Source organism: Saccostrea cucullata, unplaced genomic scaffold (assembly GCF_032062105.1).
Source record: "Saccostrea cucullata isolate Sc308-1 unplaced genomic scaffold, CSIRO_AGI_Scuc_v1 ctg36, whole genome shotgun sequence".
In the NCBI taxonomy this organism is placed as follows: Eukaryota; Metazoa; Mollusca; class Bivalvia; order Ostreida; family Ostreidae; genus Saccostrea; species Saccostrea cuccullata.
The window spans coordinates 345392-365823 of NW_026930674.1; the positions used below are offsets into that span (position 1 = coordinate 345392).

The window sequence follows — 20432 nt, forward strand, 5'->3', positions numbered from 1 at the left end:
TCGTATCCCCGATGGATTCGGGGTTTGGGGCATTAAAACAGCGGGGGTAGGGTATTGGGGGTGCATGAATTTTAGTGTCAGGTTCGTAAAAATACATATATCTGAAACAGTTACTGCAATCCTTCGTAACTGGGTATAGTGGTCTTGCCAATTTAAATGCCAGCTGTGTTATTTCACTTAACACTTGACACTACTGTGTTGTTCTTTCGTTATGTTTTGACTGTTGTGTATACAGAATGAATTATTTTACAAGATGCATCATTTATATTTAAAAATTACATTTGCGGTTAAGAAAAAATAAAATATCTTATCTAATTATAGATTCAAGTAGACAGTATATGTTTATACTCTGATTTGTCTAAATAATACCGGTATATATACATAATTTACAATTAATTTTATAAAATCGAAATTAATTTAAAAATAACATTAAATTGAACATTCATTTGAATTTTTTTAGTAATAATTTTGTATAAATAATCTACTGAGGATATATGCTCATTAATTGACAAAGAAGGTCATTTGATTCTGGAAAACTAGAATGAGGATGATAACTTTGCCACATAATGGATGCACGTGCGTTATTTGCCACTTACATAACTTTTACATGTACTGAATGACACAGGCATCTCATAATCAGTGACCCCCACCAACCCTGGCTTCTTGAAATTTTTGACACAAATTTAAAAAAAAAATTATAACAAAATTTACAAATGTTCTGTCAAACCTATATCTCGATATCTGATATATTTCCTGATTTTGTTAAGTTTTAGAGATCGGCCCTTTACGTTATATATATAAATAATTAGATGAGTTTCTGGAAGTTCATGCTAATATTCAATTCCATCACTTCAGTGATACATTAAAAACGGAGATTTCAGACTATGCCATTAATCGAGCCTAAAGGAAGCAAATAATTTCAGTTTGAAGGAGGGGCACAAATAAAAAAAAATTAAATTTGTTATGTTTGCTATATTGAGGTGCACCCCCTACCACGTGGATACACTGTAGTTACTACAAGTAAATCGATCTGTCTATTAATCTATACATGTATCTGAAAAAGCAAAAGATTTTATGTTAATTGTTTCTTTTTACAATTATTATTTAAAAAAATCAATGACAGAATATTAAGTAGTTTTATTTTTTTTTAATTTTGCAGAAATTGATTAAAATAAAATGTTGATTTAGTTGTTTTAGTCAATGTTATAGTTGGAGGAATTGACTGATGAAATTACTAGTAAATAAATAGAGCTAGCCCAACCCAGCTCTTGACTCGTATGGAAGAGGAAGACAAGAAGAAGAAATAAATAGGGGCCTACATGATGGACGAAAAATATTTTTTTTTAAATCTGCAAAATCAGAGCCCAAATGAATTTAATATACGACGGAAAGAATTAAATCTGCCGGGGCAAAATTATTTCAAAATACTTTTTTAAATAAATAAGTGACATTTAGAGATATGCAAGAATTAGATTGGTTGCTAATGTGTAATAATGGTTTCCTGATTTTTTATATTTTTTATGTATTTCCAACAAAGGCTTAATTCTCACAAAAATGATGCAACACTTTAGGTGATGCAATCTGTAGTAGTTTTTTACCAGTTTTTAGGGGTGTCCAGCACTGCCATCATTTATTTCAAATTAATCTTTTTGAATTTGACGACATGTTTGGCTAATTTTAATTTATTCATTTACTTTTTGATATAAATGTTTAAAGAATTTATTATTTGTAGTAAATTGTTTAGATTACTACAAGTTTTATTTTAGAACACCCCTTTTCAAAATAGTGGTTCCGTCCTTATTATTTACATCCGGTGGCAAGGAAGGCTGGTTCTGTTCAGAAGCGTGATCGCCTCGGTTGTGAGGAGAGATGGCGAAAGGGGATAGCGTATCAATAGAGAGGGATTCTGACGATGGAGTACAACTCAAGAGGAGAATCACCCTCTTCAATGGTGTCGCTATTATTGTTGGTTCAATCGTGGGGTCGGGAATTTTCGTAACTCCAAAAGGTGTTTTGGAAAGCGCAGGGTCGGTAAGTTTCTGTTGAGTTTCACTTTGCGCATCGTCAGCACGTGTGCAAATATTTATGGCATGTTTTGTTATAAGAGTAGGCTTAGCTTTGAGAGTGACGAAAAGAAACTTCACAAGATAGTTTTCTTCTTTTTTAATCTTATTGAGATCTGTCGATTCACATGATTGAATCATTGAATTATATCCATGTGTGTGTAGTTGATGTGCGTTTCCGCCCTATATACAAAGCATATTTCATAATGGGGACCATATGGCTTCAGAAAAATCCTATAGGATCTGATTGGTTTTGGAAATATTTAATTGATGTCATTCATATGTGCTTATTAATGTCATCAGATACATAAATAAATCATCATTTCTCAGGTGTCAGATTTGTTTGCCTATAATTGTAATTCAAATATCAGATTACCTTGTACACAAATTTATATTTATAAACATTGCAGTGCAGTTTTCATGTGACTTGCACAAACTAATAACATGCCTATATCTTGCCCTTGAAAGTGTATAATAAAGCATGAGGGTTTTGTCAGGTAACCCCATTTTACAGACTACTTGAATCAATGATCGAGGCCTCTTATAAATATCAGCACCTACGGGCAGTTTTGTTTGTTTACTTCTTCAACAGTTCAAAAGGGTGTTGTGTCAGGCATTCATGGTAAACAAAAAGCAGCTTTTAACAAAGAAAGTCACTCACAGGGATAAATTCCTTTTATCTTATTAAGATGCCAAAATTTAAGATAAGCTGCTTTCTAATCTTGTGTTTCCTGTACCTAGCTTCACCCAGGAATAATATGAGCCTAAGGCCTAAGGGACAAGGCAATGTCTTGCCAGCGAACTTCTGTAATAATAAGTAGGGGCTACATGATTTCACACATTATTTTACCTGTCAACTGCAGCTGGGACTGACCACCCAGGCATATAGAGAGTTCACAGATGAATAAATCTAAGCTTATCAAGTGTTTCTTGGTAAACCCATCGCTATCAATTTTAGTGTCATCCCTAAATATCATTTTCTGGTCAATTTGTAAAGAAAACCTATCATTTAGGACCATATTTCACCAAAATATTTTAATGAAAGACTTAATTGTGAAAACCCCATTAATTTTGATTGGTGATTACGATTCTTTATTGAATCCGCCAATCCCCAATTTCTGTTTTGGGCAGACTGAAAGGCACTTGTTGTCTCTCGGTCCTGTTGAATAAATTCATTAGATTTCTTATTGATTTGCTTTTATCTTTTGCATCGTTCCAATCAAATATTTATTGATTTTGTCTTTGTAGGTAATGTAAATGTTTATAACAGCCTATCATAATGTTCACCACAGCTAGTGAATATAAATTGTTTTCAGTATTCCAAGAGACCTTTGATAAATCCTGGTTAATTGGTAAAATTGTGATTCTATGTAGTGGTATGTAGTACACTGTATTGTATTTACCAACAAGGATTATAGATTAGCAAGGATTATAAAAAGGTGTGGATTAATTTGTAGAAATGTAAATGCCAACATTGAGGTGAAAAATTTTAATGGCTTGCCCTAGTATTCAGTCTGTTTTCGAACTATGTGACGTACCTAGTGTAAGCATATTTATTTATAACCTTAAAAAATAGATGTGCCCTCGTTATAAATATGTTTTAATTTGTTCACTTTATGACACAATGTATTGTATAGTGTCTAAAAACAAAAACTTTGAGTAGTGGTATAACAAAAAAGTGAATTTAATTCAAACGTTTAAAAACAAGGTTACTTTACATGTAATGATGTTACAGCCCAACCCTGGGGATATTAATCCTGCAGTTTACTTCATTTGTATTCCGTATTTATTTCTCAGACAAAAATACACAAAAGTACAAAAGTTCATCATTGCATATCATGCATATAGGACATTCTCGGCATGACAAGGTATATATTTTTTTTTATTAATTGGTTTTGTCACCTTATCCAGGTGAAGGACTGCAATGTAATATATTCAAAGTTCCAGACCTGGCATCTTGTAACCGCTGAGAGTTTACGCTGCTTCAATTAATCACAGCTGGATAGCTTGGTCCACCTTCTTTATTCGGGGGCCAATGTCCACATAGTGTAATATGTTCTGTCCCCAATTCATTGTACATGCCATTGATTTTGGCTTTAGATCTATGTCGTTTGCATGTTTACAGAGACTAATGTAAATTCAAAGGGCTTGTACAGTGTAATGTTAGAGACAAACAAGATGTTCCAGAACTGAATGCTAAATGAAGTGTTGGGAAAATAGTTTGTATACAGGAATCAATGAATAAGGAGAAATCGTATGCTTTAAAATGATGGCACTTCTGAATGTCATTGAATTGAAGATTGTGTTTGGGTCAAATGTTCATAGTGAAATTGAGATCTCTATCAAAATGATTCTTTTACTCATGAACTTTCTCTGGTAGATGAATGTTTCCTCATTTTTCAAATGAATATAAATATTTTCATCCATTTGTTTCAAGGGATAGACGGACTTTAGATTCTTCCAGAATTATTTAGGTTTTGACCGTATACCTATGCATGTTAATTATTCTATTAAAGAAAATATTTTTTCATGTCCAAGCCACATGGATTTTAGGTCAGATCTTGATAGTCTATGAACACGTCATGTCTGCAAACTTAAAAGCATTAATGTTTTAAATCATTAGCTGCATGGATTCATGACAACTAATGCATTTACCGCATGATGTTGTTACATCAAAGAAATCCATGTTTTCACAAAGGATAGCTTGTATAGGATGCTTAGTCTTAAAAAAAGACATGTTAGTAGTAGAACATATAGAGACCATGTTTTTGATGCATGACAGTTAATTATTTTAAATAAGAAGACTGTATGAGCATCAATGTCATATTAATGCCAAATAAAATATGAATTATTGGTAACAGCATTATTTCTTCAAAGAAAAAATGTTCATTATGATAATTGAAGGGGAATAGGAAAATGATATTCAGCTGATTATTTGTAAATTTATATGTATCATTACTTCACTTTATTAATACTAATTGACTGCTTGAATTTTAATTGGCATCAAATTTAGAGAGTCTATCTTGTGACCACACAGGATTAGTATCTTATTTTTTCTCTCCTAAATTTCAAGGTCACATGACTGTTCAATTCAAATTGACTATTTGAGCAGAATAAATAAATCTGCATGCAACCACACATGTAGAACCTGAGCAAATTAATCAATCTAATTATTACCCATTTTTGAATGCACTATAAGTGGCTTGTATTTTACACTAATCTACATTTGTAGTTCAAGGACAAATTTCAATACTGTTGTCATCGTAGTTTTGGTTAGAGATTGACTTCTGTTTATTGAGGATATAATTTGCCCCTATTGGTACAAATGTAACAATTTGATTGGTTACAGGCTTTAGGTTTACCTTCTGAGTACCACATTCATCCTAATAATAAGCATTTGGGGTTCATATAACAGAAGACAGGGGTCTTATAATTAAAACAGTCATGGTACCAAACAGTATATGATATCCATGTTACCTACAAATGCATTGATATTATGGGTGTGTTTCATATTTTACCTCTGTCAAACTTGTTACAATGTATTTGATAAAATGTGCTCAACTTTCTTTAGCATTTATTTTATTATGGCCAGGTTCCTTTGAGTAGACAGTTCATTTTTTTTACTATTCAGAATAGAGCTTAATGTATTGGACTTTTTTAAAAACAAATATTCTTCTAGTATATAGTGTGATAACTTGATGTGTTTCTTTTTATTTATGACATACACTTATGCCCTATTCACACGGAGAGTTTAATTCGAATTAAACGTAAAGTTACTGTGAATTAGCTTTGCTTAGCATTCACACAGAGAATTTAATGTGAATTAGTTTAATTTGAAATAGTTTACTGCGCATTAAATTACTTCACATTAGCTCCGTGTGAACACTAAGCGAAGCTAATTCGAATTAAATTCTGATGCATGCTTAATGGCAAAATTTAGTCAAATTCCACTTGTGGGTGGTCAGCTATAGGTTCTTGTGCTATTTTTGAGTGAAAAACTAAGGAAAATTTTGTCAATCATTAAAATGTGTAAACAGACACTTTGCCATTATGTCAAATGGATCTGCTTCTGCATAAGGTGACATGCTTTGCAAATGACGTCATAATAGCCATGCTGACGCTGGGCTGCAGAAGTAAAATTTTAATTCGCATTAGTTTACTTCGCATTAGGTGTCGTTTGAACGCAATTTAATTCGCATTAGTTTGATTCGCACTAGTTTACTTTGCATTAATTTACTGTGAATTAAACTCTCCGTGTGAACAGGGCATTAATTTTTTACCCCAAGACAGGGGACCTTACAATTCAAACAATCATGGAACTACTATTTTCCCTAAAACTTTGTTATTAAAAAGGATGCTAAATTTCTTTTAGCATTTATTGTAGTTAATATATGTCTAGTACATCCTCTGAGTAGAGGATCATGTAGGATAGGAAGATTGTTTTTAAACAACCAATTGAGAATTATATATGTTTCTTTACAAAATCTCCCTCAGTACAATGTTTGTCTTTACTAACAATCTATATTTTTTCCCATTATAGGTAGGCTTGTCTTTGGTGGTATGGACAGGGTGTGGCTTCCTGTCGTTAGTGGGAGCGGTGTGTTACGCTGAATTGGGGACCACCATCACACGATCAGGTGGTGACTATATCTACATCCTCGAGGCCTTTGGTCCATGTATGGCCTTCCTGCAGCTGTGGGTGAGAATTTCAGAATTTTATGCCTCCTGACCAAATCAAATTGGATATTGACCTAACGACGAAAAGCCATTTCAAATCTTCTGATAATATTCAAATTTTGTAATTATCTTCTGCAACTTAATGATCATAATATTTTGAAATCATAATTGTTTTTGACATTTAAGCATTAAGCAATGTATACTTTCTGAATTTTATTGAATTTGGTTCAAAAAAGAAAATTGCATTTATAATTATGAAAGGGAAGATAAGTTTACATTTTGAATATGTGTTTCTAAAATATGCATAGTTTATGAACATTTTGTTGATTTATGGAATATGGAAATGAAGTCTGAAGACAGTACATATAATAAAATAATTTATGTTCTTGCAGGGTAACTTGATTATAATCCGTCCCACTGCTCAAGCTGTTGTCGCTCTTACATTTGCTAACTACGTCCTTCAACCCATTTTCCCTTACTGCGAGTCGCCAGTCATAGCAAAGAAGCTGTTTGCTGCACTGTGCATCAGTAAGATCTCTTACATCAGTACAATCATATATCTGTGTATAATATATGACACAGACTGAAGGCTGAATACACTTTTCTTTGATGTATAACTGAAACTTGTATAGTAAGGATCTTCAACACCAAGAAATTTTTGCACTGTGTGCATAAAACATTATCAGGATGTTCACATTATATACAAATAGAGCATTGTTTGAGTTTGTCTGACTTAGCTTACAAAACCATTCATCTGAACATCTGCTTTGCATTATTTGTTCTTATTAGTCATTACATATCTGTACATATTCAAATAAAGTTGTAAAAAAAAATTTGAATTATTGACTTTTTTGCACTTAGGTATCTTGACCTTTGTGAACTTGATCAGTGTGAGAGCAGCAACAAGAATTCAAGATCTCTTCACCATCGCTAAAATCCTGGCTCTCATTATCATTACCATCACTGGCTTCGTTCTGATTGGACAAGGTAATTATAACCGCTTAATGACTTCAGTTGAAAGCAAACTTCTGAAGTTAAATAGAGGAAATTTCATTTTGAAATTCTAACATAGATTTTTATTTTTTAAATGATTATTTGGCATTTAAAAGGAGAAAATCCTCTGGTTTTCAGAAGGAAACTTCTTGATTTTATAATTACCGCAGTTTATCAATTCTGTATTAGTGTCTGCTCTGAAGAATTCAAATGACATCAATCTTTAGTGACCTTTAGTTAAAACCATGAAGGGGAACCAATAACTTTATATGAGAAATTAATGTATTTTTAATGATCTTTGCATTATTAAAGATTTCTTTAAACAACTATTTACAATAATGAAAGAAGTATGAAAATTAAGGTGAAAAATGTATTAGTAAAAGACTTTGACACAGATATTTATATATAAAAATTACCGGTATTCAAATTATTTTAGGGGAAGTGGAATATTTTCAAAATGCATTTGAGAACACAAATACAGATGTTGGACAAATATCTCTGGCCTTCTATTCTGGCTTGTTTGCTTATGCTGGGTGGTAAGTAAAAAGAGAAGCATTATTTCTCGTTATATTCTGTAAGGATTTGATTATGCTTCTATTTTTTACAGTTTATAAATTGATAAGTATGCATTGAATGTATTATTTTGTTACAGTCTATGTAAACTTTAACCTGATATATGAATGTAAAATTCATAAAAATCCATTGTCTACATTTGAAATGTAAACTTCTTAGATCTAATTTTTTCTTATATAAATAAACTTGTTATTTTCAGGAACTTTTTGAACTTTGTTACAGAAGAAATGATTGATCCTTTCAAGTAAGTTTGAAAAGAAGTTTCTTACTTTCAGTAATTCTTTGAACCTTGGCATATTATAAATATAAAGATTTCTTTTATTCCTTACAACTTGCACAAAAAATGATTGATAATTAACTGTCTTTCCTTAGGAACTTGCCACGAGCTATCTACATCTCCATTCCAATTGTTACTCTTGTTTACGTGTTTGCCAACGTTGCTTACTTAACCATCATCTCCCCATCAGAAATGCTGGCGTCAGAGGCTGTGGCAGTGGTAAGATTATTTAACTAATCATTAGTGCTCTGATGTTAATCTTTTACCAAAAAATAAAGATAATAAAAGAGCAAATTCTGGTATTTCTTTTGATGGTAAACATTAATTATATCTACATATATGCCAAGTAGTCATATCTGGTGTTGTTGATTACAGAAATTAATAGTGGAATGATTGTATGCTGCAAAAAAAGGGGGGACTATTAAAACCAAAAAAAAGCGTATTCATGTGTATTTGTGGTTTCACAGAAAAATGATAGGGATTTGTTGATATTTTTTTTTCTAGACCTTTGGTGACAAGGTGTTTGGAGTTATGAACTGGATTGTACCCGTTTTTGTGTCCCTGTCCACATTTGGAGGTGTCAATGGCCTACTCTTCACATCTGGAAGGTTTGTATTTGCATCAAACATCTGTCATATGACTAAGGTTTGTGTTTTTTTAAAACAAAGGTCATGTGGTTATTTGCTATATTTGCATCAAAAGCTATGATCATTAGTTGGCCAGAAAATATAGGGTAATTGATGTAATTATCAGGTCAAAAGGTCAAAGATTACCTAATTTTAGCTTGACTCTAATATTTCAAAATGTCTAAAGAATTTTCTTCTTGGTGCAAAGATTGGTCTAGTTGCAGAACTTATAAGCTCTCTGGTTGAGAAAATTTGGACAAACATTGACAAATTCAAAGAGCTACTGACCCAAGCATTGCAAACTCCCTTGCTTTCCCTTGTATTGATTAACTATTAAAGCTTTATGACTTTATTGATGTTTTTGTCACTTGTTTTCAGACTGTTTTTTGTTGGAGCCAGAGAAGGTCATCTTCCAGAATTTTTCTCCATGATTCACACAAAGAAATACACTCCCCTTCCAGCCATGTTGTTCACTGTGAGTTATTTTGATATTCCTTTCAACCACATCAGCATGAGGCTATGCATTTAAATTTGAAATTTTAATTTTGCTGAAATAATTAAAAGAGTGATTTCTTGTATTTTATAGGGAGGCATGTCCTTGGTGTACCTGATATCTGATGACATTTTTATTCTCATCAACTACATGAGTTTTGTCCAGTGGTGGTCAGTGGGGATGTCCATTCTGGCCCTTATCTATTTAAGGATAACCAAGCCAGAGTTGGAGAGGCCTATCAAAGTAACTTTTAATTTAATCAATATTTTATCATGTAAGATCACATAATTGGATTGGACATCAGGCATGACCTATATAAGTCCTCTCCAAGGTCAAGGTTACAAATGTTAAGAATTGACAATGATTTACAATGATGAAAAAATTTCCTTATAAGTTACATTAATTTCTTTTGTTATCTAAGGTGGGAAAAAAAGAAAAGAAAAAATGAATTGAATTAAATTATACAGAAGCGTTATTACTAAATACGTATACATGGTATACTCGCTATACAATATAATGACAAAAAAAAAATAATAATAATGATAATTAAAAAAAAATGCAAACAAACAGCAAAACAGAATAAGTAAACAAATAAAGTGCAAAGAACAAATATGTAAAGAAAAAAACAAAACAGAAGGAAATAGTGACATTAAAAAATAAATAAATTTTGATCAAGCAATTACACTGAATAAAGAAAAAAAAACTAATAAAGTGCAAAGACAAATTTCCATGGAAAAAACACTTATACATATACATGGAACATGGAAATGCCGAGAGTTGAAGTAAATAGAAATAGGAGAAATATCTGGATTTATTTTATTTTTTTTTTTACTTAATTACAAAATACTATCAAAATCTTTTTGAAGACTTCATGTACAGTTATTTTATAAGGTAATTGCCTATCACCAAATAACAAAGTATTCACAATTTGATCAGGAGACATAATTTCTAATTCTATTACACTCTAAAGACTTTCAAAAAATATTCTCTGATTATTATATGCAGGGCATCCTAAGAAAAAATTATAGTTATCCTCGTTCAGATGTCCACACTTAGTACAAGATGCTATTTCACTTAGATACTGATTATACAGAGCACACATTTAAATTACAAAGTAACTAATTTATACACATGTACATTGAACAAAATAGGGATTTTTTGTGTTTTTTGAAAAGTTTGTTTCCTTCCACATTTTGCTTAGCTAACTTGCATTCCGTGGGAAATTAAGGGCTAAAATAGGTTTTGCCTGCCTCGCAATCCCTTGAACTTTTTGAGAATAAAATTAATATGTACCGGTATAAATTTTAATCTTATTTCTCACAAGTTAGAGAAGATAATTGGTTGGTGATGTTATAGACAGTTTTTTCCACCTGGTAAACGTGTAACATATTCTTGTTTGTTTTTCAGTTCCCACTGATCATCCCTATCTTCTTCCTGTTGTGTGTGTTATTTTTACTGGTCCTCCCACTGACAGTGGAACCAGAATCTACGGGGATGGCACTTTTCATGATCCTGGTTGGGCTACCAGTTTATGTTATATTTGTAAAGTGGACAAAGAAACCCAAGTCCTGGAGAAAATTCTTTGGTATGTAAAACTGAAAATCTAATTATTTTTAGAATAAATTTAAATTTTGAATAAATCCTCAGTAACAAAAGCATGATAGGCAATAATTAATGAGGGTTAATAATAATGGTAAAGACAGATCTGTACTTGAAATTTATTGATGGGTGGAGAAAGGCAGGGAAGCAGTTGTAAAGCAAGGTTTTATACAGTGGGATAATATTGGGACCTGGATTTTTGTTTGCAATAAGAAGGTATGACTGTATAATAAAGACATTAAAGAAGAAGAACACTGTACAGTCAATGTCACTTCATTGTGTTCTCTGTTATTATCTTACTGTGATTCCCTTCTTTTCAGCCAATCTGACCGTATTGGGACAGAAGGTCTGCAGCGTTGTACCCGAGAAGGAGTCCTGATTCTACACGGAAGAAAAGGATTTTTGTGTTTAAATGTGTTTGTGTGAGAGTGTGTGTGTCTGCTTGTATGATTTTACTGTAGTTGACACATTTATCATTATTTATTGATGAAAAGTCACCCAAGACTTACATTTGAGAAATCTTGTGTATGTTTGCAAGTAGTGGTAGTTTGCAGGTGTATTTTCTAGTGTAGTCATGGCCTGTGAAACAGAAGAATAGTTATGTCACTTGACATATTTCTCCATGTATAGATTAGTAGATGATGATGTTCTTAGTTTTGTTCATATTTAACTGCTTTGAAGGGAATACTCATCAAAATCATGCTTTGGCTGGGTTCAATATTTTTTCAATTTTTCTTTATTCAGCCTTACCATGTCATTTGGATAACAAATGTTGCTTCTAAGTCCATGCGTTTTTTCTGCTTTCAATATGTTGACAATATAAGATAATGTTTTTAAAACATTTTGCAGATACAGAATTATCATGGTTGTGTACCGGTACTGTTATATGTATATTATAAAGCAAACATAATATTTAAATTTAGGCCATCTTTGAAATTTGCCCTCTCCTGACTCAAGGTAAAAATATTTTTTAAGCAGGTAGGTGGGGAATTTTTTTTTCCTAGAAAATTTCAACATACAGTATTGACGATGTGAGAAAATTCAGGAATGAATATTATTGCTAACTGGAAGTAAAAAAAAAAAAGGTTTTGTGTTGCATGGTTTTTAGACAGTAAGTCGTGAGAGGGCAAACAAACATTTTTTTAAAGATGGTATTATTATATGTATATGCACTGCACACTGTAATATTAATATTATAAATGATTAGTCATTTGCATAAGGATGTCATTACAAAGACCCACAGTAAACCCCAACAGGGCATTATAATTACCTCATACAATTATATGTACTTGAATCCCAGTAGAACTAGTTGCCAGAAAGATACAAACTTAGTCATGTATTAATAAAAGTTTTCCATATATTTATTTTTCTAGCAGCTGTATATGCAATTTATTTGTATTTTCAGTATCATGTCTCTGATATTTTAGAGATTTTTATATACAGTCTTTATTAGAAATATACACCAATTTTACTGCCATGAATACTTGACATATATTAGTATATAATAGTTCTAAACTTACAGTTGTCCACAGAATTTTTTTTTAACTGTACAACTGTATAAGTTTTAGCAGAATTGCCTGAAAATTTGTACACAAGAGCATGAACAAAATAAAGTACTGTGACTACTTTGAAATCATTGTTTGAGGTGGACCAATGTTTGTGGATTTTGGGGGTTTTGTTAAAGTCCTTCAAACAACAACTTTTTCAGCAAATCAATTCAGTGAGTTGACTGTTTATACAGATTAGCATTTAATTTAACTTCAATTTCTGGTAAACATTGATCAAATCAAATTAAAATGATTTCACATTATGTAATGTTCAATACATTTGACTGACACAGTGCAGCTTTTATATTTATTCCATCATTTCCATGTGTTCAGATTTTTTACATTACCTCCCCTTTCAAAAGCCATTCCTCTTTTCCATGTTATCAAGCCATAGCATGCAGATAATCCATGTATGAATTTATTTAGAAAGTATTAGAAAATGCATTTCCTTTAATCAAATGAATATTATTTTATAATATGCTTAAATTATCATGTTTTCATGCACAACTGCATTTTTTAATAGATATGCATTTTAATGTCTTGCTATTTATGTTTTGAATGATTGGATGGTGATCTGTTGTTATTTTGCTCTGATTGAATATTAGCTGCATTAATTAGATCAACTTGCTGAAAGTGAAACTGTCTTCCTCTCTTTTAAATTTGTTAAGGTGATGGACTTCATTATTTTTAGCATTTTTCATTATGCATTTATTAGCTCTTTTAATATTTTATTTATATATATGATGTTCAGTATTTTTTCATACCACACTATTTTTCCTAGCAATTTCTGATATGTTTTTAAAAAAAACAATATGTTAATTATGTGTTCATTTTTTTTTATTAAAAAAAATAAACAAAAACAAAAAAAACAAACAAACTCTGTACTAGATCTCCTCTGTATTTTGTTGAAACTTTGTCATCCAGTGTCAGGGTAATTTATGTTGTGAACAAATATGGCGAACAGTTACAAACTGTTATAAGGAATGAAAATCTCAATAAAATGTAAAATTTTCATCACCTGTTTGTTTTTTGTCTCAGTGAAAGCATGGAACAATTCCTGTTTAAATTTCTGAAATCTGAAAGTGTCTCATTATTGTCATGTATATTCTGGCAAAGGACAAAATGATAATAAAATTCCAGACCATTTCACTTAATTTTGAATGACTGATGAGTGAGATGAAGAAAACTCAGCAAAGGACTTTGAACAGTACACTTGTGTGATCAATGTCCGTCTGTGATCCGCCTGTAAACTCTCTCCATGATCAGTGAAACACACTCGCCTGACACCACCTACCGGTACTGGTCTCTCAGGTGGTTTTAAATGAAATTTGTTCTAAAGGAAAGTAATTATTTCATTTATTGACAACACCATGTATATGTTGGTAAACTTTTCACAAGTACCATGAGATTTGGTTTTATAGGAAAGTGAAAGACCAATGGTGAGGGGAAAAGGTTTAACAACATTCTTGGTACATATCGTCATCAAAAACCATGGCCAAAAAGTACTATCCTCTCTCACTTTGGTAGGAGAGAGCTATATGCGGACTCCGGACCATGCATATTTTGAGATGATGGGTACTAGTACATATTTCACAGAGAAATTAAACCCTTTAATGTCTTTATCAATTCATAACACATATAGAAAATTTACACTGACAGTCTTTTTGGCATCCCCCCCCTTTTTTGGTCAATTTAGGGGGTGATGTGATATTTTTGACTAAAAAAAAGGATACTGAAAGAAGTTAACACCTAACCACCACCCCCACCTCTCACCTTGACGAAGTAGGGTTTTTAAGTTTTGACAATTTTCTTCCTTTTTCCTTTTTTATTCGGGTACGTTGAATTTTTTTCTGTAGCTGCCCCCATTAAAAACGACGCTACGTCACTGTTTTTGCACTTTTCAATGCGATATAATTCTGGACGAAGTATCAGAGTAATTGGTACATAAACAAGATAATTCAGAGAGCATGTAGCTTCCACTTAAGGAGAAAAAAAACCTTTTACACACAGAGAGAATGTATGAATTTGCGACCTTGACCTTTGCCATTTTGACCTCAAAATCAATGTAGAGGTCTCCCATAGGCTATACGAAAGTGTTAAATAATATAGAAATACAGACAGACGGACAGACACTCGGACGGGCAGACAGACAAACCGAAATTAATATTCACCACTTTGTGAAAGCATGTGTGTGATATGTTTGATATTTTGGCTACCACAGCCTGCGACGTTTTTAAACAACATAGTTTATCAATTTCCCTAGAACTATCAAAGTTTGCTTAGAAAGTTTAAGATTGTGAATATAAATTATTAACACAAAATGCTATAATTTTTACGAAATGTTTTCATCTTCTGCAACATTTTTCTACAGATTCAACAATTTGAAAATGACAACTTTGTGTTTCTACTTTTTAAGCTCACCTGAACCAAAGGCCCAGTGAGCTTTTCTCATCAAAATTTGTCTGTACTTGTCTGTCATTATTGTTGACAAACGTTTTGCATTTCCATCTTCTTCCCTAGAACCACTTGCATGGCAGAGAGTATCCTTGAAGAAAGGGGTTCATTTTTTTTCAAATAAAAGTCTTCAACTTCTTCAAAGGGGAGGTAATTAGGAAATAGAAATTACCGGGGTATTAGATGGAATCATTTTAAAAACTTCTCAAGAATAACTGGGCCAGAACAGATGAAACATTACATAGGGAAAACTTTCTGAGGTAATGTACTTGAATTTTGTTCAAATCATGAAATCCCCATCTCACCCCACGCATACCCCTGGGGTATGATGATGCCACTATGGGTGATCAAAAGTTTACATAAAAACGCACAAGAAAAATCTTGAAAATTCTCCATCTCAAGTACAGCAACATAATTATATTCGTATTTATATCGAAACATCCCCAGGCAGTGTAAATTCAAGTTTGTTAAAATCATGATGCCTCTGGGTAGGGTGGAACCAATATATATCATCTTCATTTTACATACGAATGAATATTCGGAAAAAAAATGCTGCTAAAGAACATAGATCAGTTGTAACTCAGGTGAGCATTGTGGCCCATGATTTGCTATTTCTTATGACTATACTAAAGTATACTTACGTATTATCAACAAGACTCTTTTCAGATTTTTATTATGCGCCCGGATCGAAAGATCCGAGGCGTATATTGTTTTTGTCCTGTCTGTCTGTCTGTCTGTCTGTTTATCTGTTTGTCAGTTTGTCTGCAAACTTTAAGCTTCGCCATAACTTTTGAACTATGAATGAAAGAGACTTCATATTTGGTATGCATACTCCACTTATATTTCCATTTCTATTTTTTTTCTCTGTGATAACTGTTTGAAAGTTAGGGGAGTTTATTTCTTGATAATTCTGCCGGAATGTAAATTAGGCAGGTCGATAGGTCAGCAGCTAAGGACGCCTAATACGCATGCGAATCTCGTGCGCATCTGTCTCTGTGTCTGACGCTAAGGAGGCCAAATATGCATGTAAATCTCGTGCGGCTGCCTTTGTGTTTGACGTCAGTGTGCGAGGACTATTGAAAATGGCATGGAAGTCCTCGTGTAATTTAAATCTATTAGTCTTACATTTTTATTTTTTAATGTCTAAGCATACAATTTTATTTCACAATGAAATGGAAATTGAACTAGTTATGAATGAAAGAGACATGAGATAATTTTAGCATATTTGGCCCGTTATGCAAATTATCCCATGTTTCCCACTATTGTTGATGCCCTGGCATACTCTCAAAACTAGACAGTGATTCCTTAAATAAAGCTCTTTCAAATGACACCAAGGTCAATGACCTTGTGACCTTGAATGTGACCTATCTGCTAAAAATAGTTTTTTCTGCAAACTTTAACCTTCGCCGTAACTTTTGAACCATAAAAGATGGAGACTTCTTATTTGGTATGCATACACCACTGATTAAGCTCTTTAAAATAACACCATGGTCAATGACCTTGTGACCTTGACTGTGACCTATACGCTAAATATAGCTTTTTTGTCGGCAAACTTTAACCTTCGCCATAACTTTTGAACGAAGAAAGATAGAGACTAATATTTGGCATGTATACTCCACTAATTAAGCCCTTTCACATGACACCAAGGTCAATGACCTTGTGACCTTGACTGTGTCCTATATGCTGAAGATATCTTTTTTGAATCTTCACCATAACTTTTGAACCATGAGAGATAGAGATATCATATTTGGTATGCATACTTCACTAATAAAGTTCTTTCAAATGACACCAAGATCAATGACCTTCTGACCTTGACTGTGACCTATATGTTAAAAATATGTTTTTTAAACTTTGTTGCCGGCGGGGGCATAGTGTTTCACAAACACATCTTGTTATTTTTGCACATCTCATAAATATAAGAACACAACAATAAGTATCGAAGTCTATCTTTTCTGCCATCAAAGAATACCTTTTAGGAGGTAACGAGGTCTTGTCGCGATTCCAACATTAATAAGGTTGATGCCGTTAGGCTTCCCCTTCCTGTAACACCGAGAATTACTGCAATATTGTGAACTTTATATTCGTCATAACTAGGACACTAATTAGTATTATAACGTTTTTTAAATAATACTTTGCAAGATGCATGTTCTTCTGGGAACACGTGGTCTCGAGCATCTCAGTGCATGAACATGCTCAACTGCACTTTATGCCCAAGTGCACCTAGTTCTTTCAGATTTCTTCAGTGGCAATTATAGTTTTGCACTAAATATTCATTCATAATCCTACTGCAAAAAGTTAATTGTTTACAAATTTGTTTGGAAATGGTTTTTTCAATTTTCCACAGATTTCGTGATTGTTTGTAGTATGCATGATTTTCTAAATTCGATATGTTTGAATTATCAACCTTGGGCAATAGAAGAGCGTGGAGCCATATAGAAATTCAAAGAATTATATACTCTGTTGTTGTTAGCACTTAGATTTTTTTTTTGAATTTTCATCGTTCAAATCATAAAGTCATGACAACCGAATCTATTTCTTCCTCTCTAGAACAGGAAAAAGTATTCTGCAAAATAATCCTTCTATCAAACGGCAATATTTGGACAAGGTTGTACGCAAGAATTCCTACGGGGTGTTGTAAAAAGTGAAGGTATTGAAATAGGAATGAGAGAGGCAGACAGTTTTTACTATAGAGACAAAAATGTATTTTGAAATAAAGTATAATTGTGTACAAAATTGCAATGTGGTTTCAATGCCATTTTTCTCCTCCTATTGAGAAGAGGACTTACTGGAGTCGAGGGCGGGGGGGGGGGGGGGGGTCACGTACCAGTCCGAGATCTGTTGAGCATATATATATATACTTAAATTTAAAAAAAAAAAAATCACTTTCTACAAGAATTCAGCAGATAAATTATTTCTTATTCATTCAAATTGATCTCCGAGCTAAATGCATGGTGTTTACGGAAAATTTAATGATGCAAGTCAATTACATAATGCATATATCATCTACAAGGAGATTCGGAAAGATTTAGATGTTGGAGAAATAAAGTCGTGGTACATTAACAAAAGGCCTCTCATCTCTCATTGAAAGTCACCAAAGCTCAGATCTTACTCCTTCTTCTGTGAAAATAAACGAGTTTTTCTCTAACAACCTTGCAAAGAAATATTCATTGAGCATCCAAATTCGAAAAAAGTTAATTTGGACTTTAAAGATAATTTCTAATTCCTGGAAACTTCATCGACACAGCCTATGTCTCTTTCTGAGATCACATATATATCAATGATAGGCAATATTTCTATTGATAACTCTAGAACTAACCTAACCTTTACATTAACAATAATTCTTATGACCTTTAATTTTCTTTTTTTTCTCGAGTGAAACACGGGTACAAGTGGACATGATTGCCCCTATCCCCTCCTATTCCGTACTTGTACTTAAAAAAAATTGAATACATTGAATATTATAGGTATATAAACTGGAGCTAGAGTTAGGGTTAGAGCAAAAGGGCAAACATTCCAACAAAATCACTGTAAAATCTTTATTGGTAATATTGAAAATATAGATGATTGCACAGAATATATTATAATATAATCTGATTAATAATAATACAGAAGATGCAAGATATATTCATGTATTTCAAACAAAAAAAAAATCCCGTCGGCAAACTACTGCCCCAATCTGTATTCCTCAGCAAGCATTTAAAAATTGAAACATTGCTTTTTTAATCCCCCCCCCCTTTATTAAAAAAAAAAAAAACCTTGTAAAAGGTCAACATTTTTGTAGAAAAATGGAAAGCCTGGCCTACTAGAACTTATTGCGAGATATACCGATTATTTCATTTTTATGACAATTTAATATACACAGTCCTTTTCAAGTCCATATATCACTTAGATGTCATGCATGTGATAGATATATGTGTATAAAATTAGTAAAAAGCATGTGTCATGTAGGGAAAAAAATGTTTTCGTTTTTTTCTTATTTCCAAAATTAAAAATATAATTTTAAGTATTTAAAGTTCCGTTCTGTTATCATTTCCAATTTAAGATTGGAAAGTAACTAGTAAAAGTAAATTTGTTTTTAAGTTCGATTCAACTGAAAAAGGTCCATGCATGTGAAACGGAATTATACAAGACAAATTATCAGAATGTTCACCATATTTGTCCAACCTGAAAAATATATAACCAAATGAGCTAAGTATCCCCCCTCCCTTGTTAATTATAGATATATGACGTTTTGATGATTCATGACATAAAGATAGGAATTGTCAAGGAATGACTTGATTAATAACAGAAAATAATCCTGTGATACGTTAATTATGATATGCATGGTTACAAGTTTACAACAAAAATTTTAACATAAACGTTATTTTATATCATCGGAAATTCAGGATTGCTTTGAATTCTGAAATAAAAGAAAAAGAACATATTTAGTATACAATTAACGCAATTCTTAAAATAATCATATAAAAAATGAATTGTTCAATATCGATAACTCAGGGGTGGACATATAACCTTTATAATCCACCAGGCCGTCTCCGTTGAGATCCGCCTCTCGAATCATTGCCTGTGCTTCTTCCTATACAAAGATAAATAACCAAATAAAAGAGTTCATATGCATGAGAGAGAGAGAGAGAGAGAGAGAGAGAGAGAGAGAGAGAGAGAGAGAGAGATTCCATGTAAGAAAAATCTGAAAGAATTCCGCTACCATCTTAACCCAACCACATCCCCATCCCCTTACCTTTGATGTGGGTTCCCCCAATTTAGAGAGTATACTAAAGAGTTCATCCGGGGAGATAAATCCATCCTTATTCCCATCAAAGACCTGAAACACCTCGTGTAGTTCTTTCTCCGGGTCGATGGAGAGTTTACCAGCAAAAATCTTCAGAAATTCATCGAAGTCAATGGTTCCGCTTCTCAATATAAGGAATAATAAGCGCATGCATTTTCATTTAAAAGAAATACCACTGATGTAATTTCTAAAGAGACATTATAAATAGTCATATAACAATGAATAAGAATTCATATAATTATCGGTCTGAAAGGGTATTTAAGGAGTTCCAAATTCAAGCGATAGACAAAAATAGGTGGCAACTATAAATCACCTATATTAAAGTGATTGATGTAACCTAAAAA

The 20432-nt window shown here is 32.5% G+C and overlaps 2 protein-coding genes across 3 annotated transcripts; one reads left to right on the forward strand and one right to left on the reverse strand.

Annotated features, from left to right (window-relative positions):
- The first annotated feature begins 1794 nt into the window (after positions 1–1794).
- On the forward strand, positions 1795–14025 carry LOC134229566 (large neutral amino acids transporter small subunit 1-like). 2 transcript variants are annotated; one of them, XM_062711314.1, is made up of 13 exons: positions 1795–2031; positions 6604–6762; positions 7133–7268; positions 7602–7727; positions 8170–8269; positions 8506–8550; positions 8679–8802; positions 9088–9191; positions 9588–9684; positions 9796–9945; positions 11110–11287; positions 11622–11725; positions 14016–14025. In XM_062711314.1, the coding sequence occupies exons 1-12, from the start codon at positions 1870–1872 to the stop codon at positions 11678–11680; spliced, it is 1440 nt and encodes a 479-aa protein (XP_062567298.1). In that variant the 5' UTR covers positions 1795–1869; the 3' UTR covers positions 11681–11725; positions 14016–14025. The 2 variants fall into 2 exon arrangements, with proteins under 2 accessions (XP_062567298.1, XP_062567297.1); XM_062711313.1 differs by lacking the exon at positions 14016–14025 and having other exon boundaries at positions 11622–13862.
- A 4798-nt stretch (positions 14026–18823) lies between these two features.
- On the reverse strand, positions 18824–20238 carry LOC134229575 (calmodulin-like). The gene is made up of 3 exons (XM_062711327.1): positions 20038–20238; positions 19812–19875; positions 18824–19701 (listed from the first exon to the last, which is right to left on the reverse strand). Exons 1-3 carry the CDS (start codon positions 20236–20238, stop codon positions 19673–19675), a joined length of 294 nt encoding a protein of 97 aa, XP_062567311.1. The 3' UTR covers positions 18824–19672.
- Between the last annotated feature and the right edge of the window lie 194 nt (positions 20239–20432).